At 45.1% G+C, this 18451-nt stretch overlaps 1 protein-coding gene across 1 annotated transcript in view; it reads right to left on the bottom strand.

The window, feature by feature from the left end:
- Positions 1-18451, bottom strand: part of LOC127617667 (bone morphogenetic protein 5-like) — a 56538-nt gene that overhangs the window by 8568 nt on the left and 29519 nt on the right. The window contains exons 3-4 of the mRNA XM_052089692.1: positions 9930-10078; positions 6958-7155 (exon numbers count right to left, since the gene is read on the bottom strand). Coding sequence (XP_051945652.1) covers positions 6958-7155; positions 9930-10078 — 347 coding nt within the window. The remainder of the gene's footprint in view (positions 1-6957; positions 7156-9929; positions 10079-18451) is intronic.

Raw genomic sequence — 18451 nt, 5'->3', positions numbered from 1 at the left:
CAATTGTTTTACCATAGTATTGGTTTTCTTGTACTATTACGATGGTTTTACGGCAAATTTGGTGGTTAAAATACGATTACACCATGGTAAATCTTGTGGTTGTGATTTTACTTCAAATATCAGAGTTGAACCACTGTCAGTTTTCATAAGGGATGTGTAAAGCAATTGCAAAGAAACACAAAACTTATTGTAAAGGGAACATAAACTATTGCAAAGGAACGTAAAACTATATAAAAAAAAAATACCCTCTCTGTCTTCTAAGCGGCTCCATAACACACAATTCTGCTTGTGGATATTTATTTTACTTGCAACTAAGTGCCTCAAACAAAACTCTTTAAAAGGACTAAAGCCAATTAACTATAAAACTTCAAATCCAGTGATTAGTTCTTTCTCAAATTTGCTCATTATGTCAACCCCAGTGCCTTGTATACAGATGGTTTCCAGGCAGACTGTGTGCTCTTACTACCGTCTAGATTACGTATGTAACCTCCGTTCCCCGATGGAGGGAACGAGACGTTGTGTCAGAGAAGCGACACTAGGGGTCTCTCTTGAGCGCCGATATTCACCTCTGAACTATGAAAAAAGGCCAATGAGAGTTGGCAACCAGTATTTGCATGTCCCGCCCCCGGACATACGGGTATTTAAGTGGCACAAATACGGGAGTTCATTCAGGATTTTTCTGAGGAGCCGGAAATGGTCCAGCCACAACAGGGGCTCGGCTCAGCGACGTGGCAGGGGAGACACAACGTCTCGTTCCCTCCATCGGGGAACGGAGGTTACATACGTAACCTAGACGTTCCCCTTCTGTCGCTCTCTCCACGTTGTGTCAGAGAAGCGACACTAGGGGTCCACTTAAAAGAGCCATGCGCTGAGCCGTGTATGCGTGATCTGCTGATACAGGAGCGAGCAGGTATTCCTACGTGCAGAACGACCAACTGTATCAGGCTGCACGCACTCTTCCCCAATGCCCCATTTAAGCCATCAGGATTCCTTATCGTTACCCTGGAGGGGGAACAAGGTGACGGCCGCCAACATGGGAACGGGCCAGCCTGGCTGGGCCTCTTTTCTCTCTATGTTTCTCGCATAGAGCAACTACGGCCGGGGCCCTTACACGCATTGAGGGAAGGGGGTCTTAGCCCTTATTAGGGCAGAGAAGACCCTGCGGAGGCCACACCTACCCGGGAGGGGAGGCAAATTTTGAGTGGCAAATACATCGCATGGCCTATAATTAGGTCTTATGCGGAACAGTAGTGCGGTGGTAGATCCAGCCTCGCAGAGGGGGGAAGCATACAGCACGGCACCCGAGGCAGCTGTAACTGCCTAAGGGAAACACGGAGTCAACTCTCGTGAGGGGACAGAACTGTGGTTTTACACACAGGGGGAGTCCGAACAGGAGGCCTTACCTGTGGGGCACCTATACCAGTACAGGGTAGCTAGTGGTACCCGCAGTGGTTTGGGTCGGCGAGTTCCTCCACGAGAACTGCGACCCACGAGGGCTAGGGAGGAGTCAACCAGTGTCCCAAACCTGGGATCTCCTGGGAAAGAAGGCGACTGTTTCCCTGGTTAGGGGAAGGCGCTGGGTGCAAGCGATTCACCCGGTCAGATCGTGGACGTGCCACCCGAGTTCTCACGGGCTCGGTACCTGAGAGAACACGGACGATACTGACTCAACTCGGAGATTGTAGAATCTCACAAAAGTGTTAGGTGTTGCCCAGCCCGCTGCTCTACAAATGTCTGCTAGGGCAATGCCCCTAGCCAGTGCCCACGAGGACGCAACACTCCTGGTGGAGTGGGCTCGGACCCGCAAAGGGGGGGGGCACGGCCTGGGTGTGATAAGCCAGGGAAATGGCGTCGACAACCCAGTAGGCGAGTCTCTGCTTGGAGACAGCATTCCCTTTCTGCTGTCCCCCAAAGCAGACGAAGAGCTGCTCAGAGTGAAAAGTGTCCGCCGGACCGAACTCCAGGCAAGCATCGCTAACAGAGAATGCATGCAGGTCCCCGACCCTCTTGATGGAAGCGAGCGCGATCAGCAGGGCGGTCTTGAGAGAGAGGGCCCTGAGACCAACTGAGTCAAGCGGCTCGAAGGGGGGTCTCCGGAGTCCCATAAGGATGACTGAGAGATCCCAGGAGGGAAACAGGTTAGGCCGGGAGGGAGTCATCCTCCGGGCACCTTTTAGGAACCTGATGATTAAGTCGTGCTTACCAAGAGACTTGCCGTCTACCGTGTCGTGGTGGGCCGATGAGCGTGCAACATACACCTTGAGGGTGGAAGGGGACAGCCTCCTCTCCAGCCTCTCCTGAAGAAACACGAGCACTGACCTAACTGCGCACTTCTGCGGGTCTTCGGCTCGGGAAGAACACCAGTCCGCGAACAGATGCCACTTCAGGGCGTAAAGATGCCTGGACGAAGGGGCTCTGGCTTGGTTAATAGTGTCTATGACGGCCGAAGGTAGGCCGACTAGATCCTCCGCGTCCTGTCCAGGGACCAGACGTGGAGATTCCAGAGGTCTGGATGCGGATGCCAGAGCGTGCCCCGTCCCTGAGAAAGAAGGTCCTTCCTCAGGGGAATTCGCCAGGGAGGGGCTGTCATTAGGAGCGTGAGATCCGAAAACCACGTCCGGTTGGGCCAGTAGGGGGCCACCAGAGTGACTTGCTCCTTGTCCTCCCTGACCTTGCATAGCACCTGTGCAAGAAGGCTCACTGGGGAAAAGCGTACTTAGCGAGCCCCAGTGGCCAGCTGTGCTCCAGAGCATCTGTCCCAAGGGGAGCCTCTGTGAGGGCATACCAGAGTGGACAGTGGGAGGTTTCCTGGGAGGCAAACAGGTCTACCTGGGCCTTGCCGAACCTGTCCCAAATCAGCTGGACCGATTGGGGGTGGAGCCTCCACTCTCCGCCGGACAAGTTTTGCCTTGACAGCGCGTCCGCTATCACATTGAGGTTGCCGGGGATGTGAGTGGCGCGCAGTGACTCCAGTCGCTGCTGACTCCAAAGGAGGAGACGACGGGCGAGCTGTGACATGTGGAGGGAGCGTACTCCGCCTTGGCGGTTTATGTAGGCCACCACCGTGGTGCTGTCTGTCCTGACTAGGACATGCTTGCCACGAATCAATGGAACAAATTTCTTCAGGGCAAGAAAAACGGCCAGCAGCTCTAGGCAGTTGATGTGCCAGCGCAGCGGGCCTCGGTTCCACCGGCCTGTGGCTGCGCGCCCGTTGCACATGGCGCCCCAACCCAAATTGGAGGCGTCGGTTGTAACCAGAACGCGACGCGACACCTGCTGCAAGGGTACTCCTGCCCGTAGAAAGCAGAGGTCTGTCCAGGGTTTGAAGGTTTGGCGGCAGGTGGGGGTAACTTCCACGCCGTGCGTGCCGTGGCGCCATGCTCGTCTCGGGACTCGAGTCTGGAGCCAATGCTGAAGTGGTCTCATAAGCATCAACCCCAGTGGCGCGGCCGCCGCGGAGGATGCCATATGCCCCAGGAGCCGTTGGAAACGTTTCAAAGGGACCACGGTGCCTGGTTCGAAAGAAGCGAGGCATTCCAGCACTGACTGAGCACGCTCGTTGGAGAGACGTGCTGTCATTGAGACTGAGTCTAACTCCAAACCGAGAAAAGAGATGCTCTGGACCGGGTGAGCTTGCTCTTTTCCCAGTTGACCTGAAACCCTAAGCGGCCGAGGTGCTCGAGCACCTGGTCTCTGTGTGCGTATAGTAATTCCTGCGAGGAGGCCAAAATAAGCCAATCGTCGAGGTAATTGAGTATGCGTATGCCCGCTCCTCGTAGCGGGGCAAGAGCCGCCTCTGCGACCTTCGTGGAAGACGCGAGGGACAGAGACAGGCCGAAGGGGAGGACCTTGTACTGATACGCCTGGCCGTCGAACGCGAACCGTAGAAAGGGTCGATGTCGAGGGCGAATTGAGACGTGGAAGTACGCGTCCTTCAGGTCTACCGCTACTGAACCAATCTAGATGCCGGAGGCCAGATAGAATTTGTTTCTGGGTAAGCATTTTGAACGGGAGTTTGGACAAGGTCCGATTGAAAACTTCGCGAGGTCCAAGCTCGGTCGTATGCCGCCGCCTTTCTTGGGTACAACGGTAAGGGCTGTAGAAACCCTTCTTCGTTTCGGTCGGAGGGACAGGCTCTATCGCGTCCTTGATTAGAAGGGAGGCGATTTCCTCGCGCAGGGAGTGGGCATGTTCGGCGTGCACTGCGGAGGAACGAACGCCCACGAAGGGGCAGAGACCTGGCAAACTGAATTGCGTAATCGAAGTCGGATGGTCCGGTGCAGCCACCGTGGACGAGCTGAGCAGTGAAAGCCATGCCTCTAAGCTCCGTGCTAGGGGCACCAAGAGGACGAGTATTTTGGACGTACCCGGCGGGGCTTCGCAGCGGTGCGGAACAGGTAACGTGGCGTCGGGAGGCGCTGTGGCGTCCCGAGGCTCTGGTGCTGAGAATAAACTCAAAGCACTTACCTTGTTCCACGCACCCGGCAGGGGGTGGGTTCGTGACTGAGGAGGAGGTCTGATGCTGGCGTCCTCTGGACTCGTCTGAACCGGCCGGCCGGGGAACAGTCGTGGGGCTGAGGGCGGAAGCACCGCATCCTGGGTGCCGAGACTGTTGAGGCCTGAAAGCAAAGTGCCGCGAGAACAGCATTTGCGGGCCATGTGACCCAGAGGTAAAGGAAATAGCTCTTTTATTGAGAATTTGGGTACCGCAGCCCCCGTCAGGGGGTGCGGCAAATGAAAAAACTAAAGATTCTCCTCCCGGCCCTCCTCCGGGGGACAGAGTGGTCTTACCACCTCCGGAGCTAACTTCTCGTCCTCTGGGTCCGCTGTCTCAGGGACGCTTGGGAGCCTTCCGGGTCCTCGAAGGGGTCCGTGAGGCAGGGGGCGTATGCTTCCTGCGGTTTGCTCGATGCCGGGGCTGAGAGCTGGGCCCAGGTTGGGGCGGAGCAGAAGGTCTTCTGGCCGCGGGAGGACACCCTCGGCGAGCAGGTGGGGCCTGGGCCGTGGCGGCAAGCTTGCGGCGTGGCATGATGTGCGAAATGGCCTCCGTCTGCTTCTTCACCAGGGAGAACTGCTGGGCAAAGTCCTCAACGGTGTCGCCGAAGAGGCCGAACTGGTATACAGGGGCGCTGATGAAGCAAGTCTTGTCAGCTTCACACATCTCAACCAAGTCCAGCCATTGCTGACGTTCCTGGACCACCAGAGTGGCCATCGCCTGCTCGAGTGCCTGCGCTGTGACCTTCGTCGCTCTCAGGGCGAGGTCGGTCGCTGAGCGCAGTTCCTGCAGCGTGTCGGGATCAGGGCCACCCCCTTGCATGTTGTGAAGTGCCTTGGCTTGGTGGACCTGCAGGAGAGCCATGGCATGCAGGGCGGAAGCGGCGCGTCCGGTAGCGCTGTAGGCCTTCGCGTTGAGCGAGGATGTTGCTCTACAGGACCGGGAAGGGAGTACAGGGCGGCCCCGCCAGGTGGTAGTGCTTCCGAAACATAAGTGGAGCGCAACAGCTCTATCCACCTGGGGGATCTCCGTGTACCCGTGGCGCGCTCCGCCGTCGAGGGTGGCGAGGGCGGATGAGCAGGTGGCAGTGCGACGAGTGGAGAGGGGTGCTCTCCACGAAGACGTCAGCACATCATGCACCTCCGGGAAGAAAGGAACCGGGGGGGGGGGGGCGAGGCTGTGAGTGGCACCCAACACCCAAGAACCAATCGTCCAGCCGTGATGGCTGTGGGGAGGATGGAGGGTTCCAATCCAGACCCACACTGTTGGCTGCCCGGGAAAGCATATCGGACATCTGTGCGTCGGCCTCCTCCTGGGCGTGCAAGCCCGAAGGCGGCAGCCCATATGAGCCCTACGCATCAGAGCCCACGCCCTCCGATGTCACGGCGAACTCATCTGCTTCCATCGCAAGAGGGTAGGCAGACTGGCTGTGAGGCGAGTCGCCACCACCTCGAGCGGGGACGGGAGTCAACGAGCGTGCCGGGCGCTGGTGGTCCGAGGGGCGTACCGGCGAGCTGCACCCGCTGCCATCCCGAATTGCCTCCATCGCCAGCCGCATCGCCCTCAATCCCGTGGGAAGGAGCGACGCGGGGCGGCTGGAGTGGCCTGCTTACGGTTGTAAGCAAGCCGCGATCGCTAACGTTGTCATGGTCATGTTCTCGCAATGAGAACATGAACCATCCACAAACGCAGCCTCAGTGTGATCGCTGCCCAGACACACGAGACAACGCCTGTGGCCGCCGGAAGCGGAGAGTACTCTACCGCATCCAGGAACAACACAGGGGCGGAAAGTCATCTTTATAAAGACGCCGTCCTTAAAAGGACGCTCAACGCTGCTGTGTTTTTGCTCTTTTAGAGGAAATTACTCTTTTAAATAAAATCACTCTTTTATGAATGAAAGAACTCGTGAGAGATCTTTCTTATCTGCAACTGTCGACGCGCTCAGGGGCAGGAAGTGCACAGCCGTGCAAACAGGAGAAAGCCGCTGTTGTGCGCCGTAGAATCCAACAGCATGCAGCAGAGGATAGTAGGAACTCGGTGTGTAAAACGCAGCAGTCTGCAAACACGACCATCGGCTCCGAAGAAATTTTCTGAATGAACTCCCGTATTTGCGCCACTTAAATACCCATATGTCCGGGGGCGGGACATGCAAATACTGGTTGCCAACTCTCATTGGCCTTTTTTCATAGTTCAGAGGTGAATATCGGCGCTCAAGAGAGACCCCTAGTGTCGCTTCTCTGACACAACGTGGAGAGAGCGACAGAAGGGGAACTAAAGTTATCATATAGTCAGCCAATCAGATTAGAGCTTGCCCAATCAAGAAAGTGCTTATTTGTGCAATATGCGATAAATGGTCAGTGAACAGACAGTGGAAGATCCATGAGTGCACCATCTAAGGCTAAGCAAAGTTGGGCAAAATGGCTTACAGCACCATAAAGTTGTAAAATGTAAAAATACTGCACCTCCACTTTGAAGAGCCGGTGAGGATTTCTGCTGAGTTTTCATTTTATTTCTGTTGTTGCTCTTCCTCTTTCCTCCAGTGGCCCTTACAGAACGGAGAAGAACCTCACTGGCTTTGAAAAAAGCAACAAGGAAGGGCTGTTTGGACTGAGGTCCGTTCCTTCCTATGATGCCAGCAGATTTCATGCTGATGCTTCTACCTGCACACAAACAGATGTTCTCAGATGTTACAAAAAAAGTTTCATGTGTACAGTATGTATCTGATCATACAGATCCAATTTAGTAAAACAGCCACGATTAACACAAAGAAAACTTCTTGTGTCAAAATCACCAGATTTCTGGCAGTTACTACAGTACCCGCAGATACTTGAGTAATTGTCTACATGTCAAACAATGAGGGAGTGGGCTGAAAACTGATCTGATAAATGGACGACTTTATAGCATCAGGTTCCCGTTTAAGAAAGGGTAAAAGCTGGGCGTAGTCGTGACTCAAAGATGATACTTCTGCGGTCAAAAGCGTCTCAATCTGGTCCGTTTTAAAGCAAATGTAATGACCATGTGAAAAGAAATGAAACCAGCTGCATTTCATGATTCTTATTTCCAGTAAACAGGGAATGCAATAATAATTAAAACAATAAAACATTCTCTCCATGAAGGAACACTAAAATACAACTGCAGCTTTAAATTGACCAAATGGTTATCATTAAATAAATTCCCCAACAAATATTTAACATAACATGTGCTGTTGATCCGGCATAGAAATCAATACAATACAGCAGAAATACAAACCACACCCCACTTTAACAGTCACCATTGTTATATTGACATAATGCAATCGTTTAATCTAGTTCACAGAGAATGAAACAATATTAGGCCGAAGTACCTATAATGTGTATGTAAAAGAATAGTTTAACCAAAAATTAAAATTATGACATTATTTACCCTCATGTCATTCCAAACCCATCCGACTTTCTTTCGAGAACTTTTCAAGAGAGCTCCACTGCAGTTCTCCATGCCACGAAGGAATATACTAACCAGGGGCTGTTCAGCCCCAAATGGGAGCACCAAAGAAAACATTTTATTATAAGGGTCCGCAATAATGATCAAGTAGAGCATGAATAAAAACTTAATTAAGAATGAAGAAATTAACCTAAGCCATAGTTTACTTATGAAACATATTTTGTGTAAAATTAAAAAGTTATCTAATTAATGAATAAAATCACATTTTGAAGCTCCAAAAACCACATAAAGGAAACAAAAGTAATCTGACTCCAGTGGTTAAATCTTCAGAAGCAATATAATAGGTGTGCGTAAGAAACAGAACTATATTAAAGTCCTTTTTTACTCGAAATGTCCTCTTTCACTTTCAGATGTGAAAGTGAAACTAAACAGGCACCACATGTGACTTACAGATGTAAAAGTGAAAAAAAAATAACATACATTTTGATCTGTTTCTCACCCACGTCTATTATATCATTTCTGAAGCTGTGGATTAAAACTATGGATTTATATGGATTACTTCTATGTCATTTTTGGATCTATAAAGGTCTGATTACCATTCACTTGCATTGTATGGACCTACACAGCTGAACAATTCTTCTAAAAGTCTTAATTTGTGTTCTGCTGAAGAAAGAAAGTCATAAACATCTGGGATGGCATGAGGGTGAGTAAATGATGAGAGAATTTACATTTTTGGATGAACTATCCCTTTAAGTTTATTGAACTAAGACTGTGATTATGACTAATTACTACTGGTTTTACTAAACTGTTACTAATTGATTGTATCAATTATTATTCAAATAAAGACAATTTGACTCAGTGTTCTAAAGTGAAACATTTACATTCACAAGTTATTAAATTGTTTGACATTTATTTGGTGGTGACAGTATTAATTACTGTCTTATTCATGTTTAAATAGTGCATTATATTGGACCCTTAAGATAAAGTGCTACCAAGTTATCCACACAATTTATGGACTATATTCTGAAACCATTCAACAGCTCTGTGTAGGTAGCAGATTCAAATGTTAGTAGTTATTCACTGAAAATCCATCAGAAAATGTATTTGTGTGTTTGTTTATTTGTCATTCCGATATTCAAACGTTAGAAATGTCAAATACTGACATTTGGCAATGTCAGTATTGCCAAACGACATTAGAAATGTTGTTTGGCAATACTGACATCAATCCCTCACACATAAACTTTGAATATGCACAAGTGTGAATGTGTTTTGAGGGCTACAGCAAAGTGGAATATTTTCAGTGTATAACGATTTAAATTCCAGCCTATTTCTCACACAAACATATCTTTAGCTACAGAAGACTTGATATATATCGCATAAACTACTTTTATGATACTTTACAGGTGCTGTTTGGAACTTGACAGCCCTGGTCACCAGTGTTGGGGACTAGTTAACTAAAAGTAGCAATGCTATTAACTAACTGTAACTATATTTCAGGAGCTTAACTAGTTTATTCATATAAATGAACCAATGAAAACAAAAGATTCACTTGTATTTAGCATCAGTTCTTTTGAGTCGGGTCCTTTGGACAATCTAGTTCACATAAATAATTCAATGAATTCCTTATTTTTTTTTTTAAGTAAAATATTAAGTGTATTGCTTGTTTATATTTTATTTTATTATATCAAATATTGCATTGTCTAGTTTATTAATGTATCTTAAATATACATTTATGTTAAATTTAAAGTTGTCTCTCTATTTGCTTAGCCCTTCAACCATGCCTTCAACCAATCAACCATGGTTTTACTAAAGCAAATTTGTACTTTCCATATGGTAACTGTGGTTTTACTATAGTAATAATGTAGTAACATCACTGTAGGTTAATTTTGCACTGTTTCCCAACAGTGCTGGTCACAATGCACTGTCCTTGCATGATTGTTTAAACATACATTATTGCTAAACTACATTTGTTAGATTATTGCTAAACTATTATGCTTTAATCAGACTGTCTTACCATCAGTAGTCTCCACACAGAGTTGAAGGCCCATGTTTTGCTGAGGGTTCAGCACCCAGTGATTGCTGGTAGCTGTGATGTCAAACACCAGCCAGCCTCCATCAGAAGCTCGAATCTTTTTCCAGTCCAAGAGGAACGTTTCAGCATCCCTGATGAGACGATGAGAAAGAACAATGAAGTCAAGATTCACATTGTGTTTTAATATTTCACTGTCCCATGCAGATACATCACTGCTAAACTATAATGACATGTTTAAAATGTAAGATGGATGAGTAGGATTTTTCTAATTGCAGTCATGCCACGTCTTCAATAGCAATGTTGATTACAAGTTACAAAAACAAACGTTGAAATGAGTGCATTCTCTCTCAAGCCTGTCTTTTCATCTCGACCACAGTTTAGTCAACAGTTCATTCCTGTTCATCTACTGAACTGTACGTTCCAGAACAGCACATGGGCCACACAGAGAGAGAGCGCGGCCCTCATCTCACAGACACAGGAGAAGAGTTCAGAGACTGTGACATGTCCCGACTTGCCACGATGAGCTCAACACAAGTTGCTGCTGTTTCTCTGTTACATCACAATATTCACGTTTTCTTTTCACCTTCAGTGTGTAAAAGACCTGGCGTGTGACAGTCATTCATTTTAGAGTCGGGCTACCCTGGTCGCTCTGTATGTTTGTTATTACATGCAACCAGTAATGAGGACGCAATATAAAGATTTATTGTCTTTGTATTATTTTGGGGTCACATTCAATTCAGACTGCAAACTCACAAAGTAATTTCTTTTGTCATGCAAGAAAAACTGTACTTTAGTGAGTACTGTAGATCAGTGTTAGTTAGTAACCCTTATTTAACCTGGATAAAACTCAGTGAGATAAAATCTTTACAATAGCTTTGCTTCAGGAACTCTAAATTCAGCATGTTTCTGAGAGAACATGCAATGCGCTCCTAACAGGCTATAGTGGTTCACAGATAAGGGGTTTTTAGTGCTCTATTCTAAAATTGGCACAATGAATGTTGAAAAAACTATTGTATTTGTACTGATTTTCTTATTTGGAGGCAAATTAGACGAGCGTTTCCTGCAGCACACGTCACAACCCCAGCGCCGGGGTTTGCCGTTTTTTTCCCGATCTCCACAAAGAGATCTCGAGATCGTGGGATAAACCACATTCGTCCCGTGTCTCCACCCCCAGTGTGGTCGATTACAGCTATGTTTTAGGGGCACGGGATATGGGCTATGGGAAGATGCCTGGTGTGGAGGAGGCTTTAGCCAGTTACCTCTCTCCTGAGTCGGCATCTTCCCTTAAAACCCCGGCGCTGCCTAGTAAGCCCTGCAGAGATACATCTGCATTAATAAGCAGGGCTTACATGGCGGCAGGTCGGGCTGGTTCATGCCTGCACTCAATGGCGATTTTGCAGGCGTACCAGGCCGATCTCCTGAAAGATTTAGACGAGGGGGAGGGGCCAACTCCCGAAGATATCGCAGAGTTGCGCAGAGCCGCAGATCTGTCTCTCCGGGCCACTAAAGAGATGGCCCGCGCTATTGGCCGCTCTATGGCAGCTATGGTGACCACGGAGAGGCATCTGTGGCTAAATTTGTCGGGAATAAAAGAAAAAGACAGAGCTTTTTTGCTTGATGCCCCGCTCTCGCCCTCTGGCCTGTTCGGCGACGCCGTTACATCAGGAGGCGAGGAAACAATCTGCGGCGTTCAAGCAGTTTCTCCCCCGTAAATCCAAGTCTAAATCAAGTAGGGTGGGGCAAACAGATCAGCCCCAGCCTTCAGTCAGCTCCTCGCACTGCGCAGAGCAAAAGGAGAGCGTTCCTCTAGAGCCCTCCTCCAGGAGCTTGGCAACAGAGGAAGCGCTCCCAGCGAAGCCCTCCAGCCAGGGGGCCGACCTGAGGGACGTCCTTAAGGCTAGGAGGGCTTCGGGAAGAGGTCCTAACCGGGTGGTAGAACCTCGGAGGGCTGCCCCCGCTGCAGAGCAACCGAGGTTGTTCTCGCAGCGGAGCCCTCAGGAAATCGGTGTTGGTTTCCCGCCATCTCTGACGCTTCGGGCCACACCAATTTCCAGCGAACGCACACTGTGCCATTCGCGTCAAAAGATAAAAAACACACATCAATTGTGGTCACAAGAACTGTATCGACCAAATCCTGCCGGTATCCCACTTCAGGAGGTCAAGACAACATTAGACAACATTATACCAAGACATTGAAGATGCTAAATTGCAAACAGATTTTGATATATCGAACAGTATTGCCATGGCAAGGCATTAAATTAATGGTGAAAATGTGAAACAGGAAGTGTCTCGTATCTTCTGTGTGCAATGTGTGATTTTGATTGAGTTGAATGTTTAGTCTTGGGGCTAATCACATGGATTTAACTATTCTGGTCACGGTCATAGCACCACAATCTGGCAGCAGGAAGTGTGGCTCTTACAACAAACTTTATAATAGTCCTCTTATATTTACTCAGATTGCTTAAAAATTGTTTAGAATAATGTCATATGACAAATGCACGTGTCCACCTTGCATTGTTTTCCGAAAGCCACCGGGTGTAAATGGACCAGTTGTGATTGGGCCCATCATTGCTGATTGCAGCTATATTTATTATTATTATAATTATTATTTTAAGGTTTCTGGTACTTTTGGGGTACTTAAAATGTGTGAAACTCTTGAAAGATTGCACATACATCAGAGTCGTTGGCCATTAGGGCTTGGCAAAGTTGTGTGTGTGGGGGGGTGGTGTACAGGGTGGGCTCTGTAGTGCCACCCAGAAGATGGGCATGTTTGGGGGGCTCTGTAGCACATCCCTTTTGAGCTACAGTCACCAAAAACTATACACATAGATCTCTTCAAGCCGGACAACTTTTGTGCTGACAGTCATAAATTCCACCGAACAGGAAATTGGAAATTTTGGATTGCTTGAAAAATGCATGCTCTGGAATTTGATATACTCCTCCAAGGGATTTCATGGTACTGGTACCAAATGTAGGTGACATCATGCCAAGACATTAACGATGCTAAATTTCAAACAGATTCTTTATATTTTATACAGTGTTGCCATGACAATGCATTAAATGTCATGATTCCTTTTTATGTATATTCATATGCTTTTGAGGTTCTTGGCATGCTTGAATTTTCATGATATTTTGCACACACATCAGAGTTGTCAGCTATTAGGCCTGGGAAAAAGTTATCACATTGGCATGGCTGGGGAGCTCTGTAGCTCCACCAACCAAAGCCTGACAACTTTCAAAATTACAGCCATGAGTTCCACCCAACAGGAAGTGGACTATTTTGGATTGAATGTGTATTTTTTTTACATTTCAGGCCCTGAACTTTTGAATACTCCTCCTAGGGGACTCATGTGACTGGCACCAAACTTAGGCAATATTATGCCAAGACATTCTTTAGAATAATGTCAAGACACTGATGATGTATCTTAAATACTGTTGCCATTGCAAGTGAAAGATCCATTTAAGATTGCTAGAAAAATGTCATGTTCATGGACTGCTTTTAATTAAAAAAAATGTAAGCATTAATTATATAGTATTAAGAATATAGCAACATATGTGCCACAGTGATGTACATGTGGAATCGAGAATGGGTGATGAGCTCTCCTCGTTGCTGCGATTTCTGCAGTTTTTACACTTTTTCAGTTGAATCCCATAGAAAAATGTAAACAAATGTGTCCCCACTCAAATATACATCCACTGACATGCAGATGCAATCTTTATTAATTAAAATATATAGTTTTATATGGGCAAATTAAAACCTTTAACCTCTTCTACAATGTGTGAATTAGTTACCAGTAGACCACCCAGTCAGACTCTTAAAGTTATAAAATGTATGATGTTACATATTTATTTTAGAACTTGATTTGATCATCAGGAATGACTTTTTATGAAAGCAGAACATTTAAAATAATATTTTACTAGCACTCATTGTTCCTGTGCAACTTCAAATGCCGTGTTTAATGAGGATGCCGTTGTTATTTTGCTAGCCATCTTAAACAGATCTTTAACTTTATACATCATTCTTTTGATAAGCACAGTTAACTGATGAACACAGTACGTAGACTATACATAACAGACTGCACATATGCGAGAAGCTGACAAAAGAGGGCTCACTTCTAGAGACGACCGATTTTGCAATCTTGCAAATTCAACGAATCTCTGCATTATTTGTGGTAGCTCGCCATTTTTATGCAAAATATGCAAATCTGAGGGAATCCCATGACTTTCCTTCATGTTTGACAGTGGCTTAATGCTTAAATGCTTAAAAGGCTTGAAGCAGTCGCAACATATCCAAATGCACGGCAGCTGTAGGTTGTATCATCTCCATAGCAGAGGCGGCGGCAGCCGATTTTGCCGGGGCTTCAGCCCGGAATGTTTTGAGTGTAGCCCCGAATGTATTTTGAAAAGTTGACTGACAAATATGAAACCGGACAAAAGACTATGTAAACCCCCAAAATCATAAGTTGCCTTATTTCATTGTGCTTTGGCTTTGCACATACTGCATACAGCCTGTAAAAATAGACATAGGCATAATCTAGCCTATAGAATAAGTTTCTTTGCTGTCGGTAGCCTATGGGCGACTCCGTTTCTTCCTCTCTGTTGAATATGCAGCAGGTAGGGGAGGAGCTTGCACAGTCGTTGACATCAACTAACGTTACTTAGTGGCGAGTTAACAGCAGTTAGCAGGAAAGAGAGCAAAAATGAAGCAAATGAGGCTTTGGGGATTTTTCCGAAAGAAGTCAGTGGGTAAGAATTCACATTTGGTTTTGTCCTTAAAGTCTGAAGATCATCATCTAGCTGGCTTTCACCCACAGTAGGCTAAACCTCAAGAGGTCCACTACCGACTGTCATTACATGTTGTAGCCTCTAGCCTCCTTGTTAGCGCATTCACCTCTCACACCGGAGACCGCGGTTCGAGACCCGTTCGGAGTGTACTTTTCTTGTTTATCAGGTGTTGTTTTCGCTAAGGATAACCAATAAGCATTAACATAAAATGTATGTGTGACTTGTTTTGTGATATTAGTTTGTAGGAAATATACACTTTGATTTGATTAAATGGTTTTGTAGAGTGTAGCAAAGATGAGCTACAGACTGAGGAGCAGCAGCAGCAGCTGTGCCAGAATCAGGCATGGAAACTGGTAACAATTAATAAGTCACTTTACTTTAGAGAAAGTTAAAAGTGAAACATTGTTTATCCCAATGATCCTAATGAAAGGATTTTGACAGATGAATTATTCTCATAGAGATGATGAGAATTATATACAGTTCGATGCCATGGTGTGTCAATGAACTTAGACTAAAGTTATTCATGTATTGCTTTAACTTAGGATCTTATATATCATTTTGACTATTTATGTCTCTTTTGTGATGACTTTATGGTAATGTACATGAAAATTAAAGAATCATGATAGATCTTAGGGCAATCCCACTGATCTGCTCTTCTTCAATGGTATTGGTCCACAATTTGACATATGTAGCACTTGATGAATTAGTTGTTTGAAGCTGATTTGCAATAAGTTATGTGCTGTATCTGTTCTTTTGCATCACAGATGATTCAGGGAGGAGAGAGGATGAGTTAGTCGAGGATAGTACAAGAGTGGAAGATTTAGGAACTGTAGAAACAGGCCCAGCCAGAGCAAATCTCAAAGAATACCCTCTCACCAGCTTTGGACTACAGAGAAGTGGTTGCTAGTGTGAAAATAAAATTGTCTGGGCTAAGCCCTGGATGTCCTTCAATGCTGGAAATGCCTCTGCTTCATAGTAACAGTATAGCATCTCCTCCGCATTGTGCCTTCACTATCAAAATCCTTCTAAACTTTCATGGGACCGCACACAGCTAGCATTTGATCTTTACCCTGCGTGCTGTGAATGAGACAAAAAAACACACATTTATACAAAAAATCCCTAACATTCACTTAAAATTCCCATTAGTTGTGTAATAAAATGTGATTAAAATTTGAATTGCTATAAATACAGTAGGCTACGAATCTGAAAATGGCAATAAATGCGGAACACTTGTATGCTGATATAAAAATATCTATTATATAGATAAATGCAATAGACAGATTATGACAATATGATATGAACTCTAATTGTATTTGTTTGTATATGGCCATATACCAGATTTAAATACAAGGCAATGTAATTATTGAATCCTTGTATGTGTTTTTAGCTAACAGATTTATTGTACATCTATTTTAAATTTAGATACGTTTTCTTGCATTCTCGTAGGCAGAAAAATTTAATAGATAAAATGAAGGGTCTTTCACTACCCACAGGTTTCACCTAAATGTAATTTTTTTTTTTTTTTTGGTTGCTGATTGCATATTCAGTTATTACGCACTAAAATATTTACATGTAATTGCATTTACAATGTAATTAACACAATTACAGTGGTATATAATGATGATTTGTGTTTTCACAGCAACACATTCCCAAAAAATGCAGCAAATTGCATCGCTAAATTTGAAAAAAGCCACAGAAAGTTCAGCCATTTTGTAATCCCAGCTAGCCAAATTATGCGGTCATTACCAATACTGCACCATAATTTGATGACCGTGGCAATGTAACTGATTATGTTGTGACAACCAGAAAAGTAAAATTTCTGTATTCGTTGCCACAGCATAACTTTGGAACAGTGCTAGCCCGTCGTGACGACGTTATGGTAACGTTGTGGATAAATGGTGTCACGAGGGGGGTAGACAAAGGGCCCAAAAGCTAAAATTATGGTTCAATAGTTTTATTAACAAAGTTCTTGATACCAAGATAAGGCACACTCTGCGCCAGCTGCAGAAAGCAGAAATCCTGCAAGCCGCAATGGGCTAGTATGATAAGTGTGTGCATTGTGGAAATCAGGAGCAATCCGAAGAGAGTCCATTGAAGCTGGTGTGCGTCAAAGCCCAGATGATATACTCCCTGTGACGTGGGCAGAGACAGAGAAATCATCTTCCACATGAACTGGGCACAGAACTTGCGGGGGCGATGGCAGAGGAAGGCAAAAATACAACTGCAGACAGGCAACCAACAGACACATGCGCACGCTCCAGCTACACAAGAGAGCACAGTTAACATGACAGTGAACAATAAATGGGCAAAGAATGAGAGGAAACTCAAGGAATAAGTAGGGAGGGCAATCAGAGTGAAGCAGATGGTTAAAGGCCAGTAAATCATTGCCGTGATCAGCATCTCCCTAAGATCAATCAGCATTCCCATGGAAACGCTGATCGCATGCCGGCTCCACCTGTGAAACATGAGGGAGAGAGAAAAACAAACAACAGAATGATCTGGCACAAATGCCAGAACCATGACAAATAGTTGTTTGTTGGTAGCCAGTTGGTAATTTTTGCTTTTAATAAATATTCTATAGTTGGATATGCAGTATTCTAACCTAATTTGTGTCCCTGTTTTGCCCAACATTCATTTAAAAAATGCAATTCACTGTGAAAAGTTAGAAAAAATGCTACAATAAAAGAAATTGAAACCTATTGCCATGGAACTGCAAAGTAATTACAAGCCTAAATAACTTCTGTGCTCATATTTAAACCTACATAGATTATCTTAACACCTAATGCTTTAAATTAAATTTGTTAATTTAATTTAAAGCCATTTTAAGGATAAATAAAAATGGTAAATTACTTCATTACAATATAATCTTTAGATCTACATATTTTTTTCAATAATATTTTTATTAAATTATAGCAAAAATGTAAGACTAATCAGTTAGCAAAAAATCTTTAAATTACAATAAAATAATGATTATAATAATAATAACAAAAATAGGGAAACAGGAACTGTCTCTTATCTTCTGCGTGCATTGTGGGATATAGATAAAAATAGAATTTTATGTTTTTTTCTAATCACATGGATGTGGCTATTGTGGGTCATGGTCATAGCACCACAAACTGGCAGCAGGAGATACAGAAAGCCCTGACAATGAAGGATGAAAACTTGAACCTTGAGTCTGTGGACCTCAGTGAGCGAGCTGGAGTATATGGATGAATGAGATTAGAAATGTATGGAAGACCATGTAATGCTTTAAATGTCATGAGTCATATCTTTTGTTGAATATGATAGTGAACTGGCAGATAATTTAGGCTTTGAGAATAGGCGTAATATGAGAACATTTCTTTAAGTGAGTGAGGACCCGTGCCGCAGAGTTTTGGATGTATTCTTTCTTATTTATTGTCTTCAGGAAGTGATGAAGGCATGAACTAGGGTCTCTGCATCCTTGAAATCTAATATGTGATGAAGCTGAGCAATATGGATATGGAAGAAAGCTGATTTAGTGAGTGAGGAAATATGAGGAAGGAAAAGGAGAAAAAAATCAAAGATAATCCCTAGATTTTTAACAGCAGTGGAGTGTTCAACTAGGATGGCAGCATTGTTGACATGTTGTGAAGACAGGTGTGATGGACCTATTGATAATAAATCTGTTGTATCAGTGTTAAGTGAGAGAATTAATCAGTCATCCAAGAATTAATATCTTTAAGACAAGCTGATATGGA

The sequence above is a fragment of the Xyrauchen texanus genome, chromosome 24, assembly GCF_025860055.1.
Source record: "Xyrauchen texanus isolate HMW12.3.18 chromosome 24, RBS_HiC_50CHRs, whole genome shotgun sequence".
NCBI classification, from domain to species: domain Eukaryota; kingdom Metazoa; phylum Chordata; class Actinopteri; order Cypriniformes; family Catostomidae; genus Xyrauchen; species Xyrauchen texanus.
This window is presented reverse-complemented; position numbering and strand designations above follow the sequence as displayed.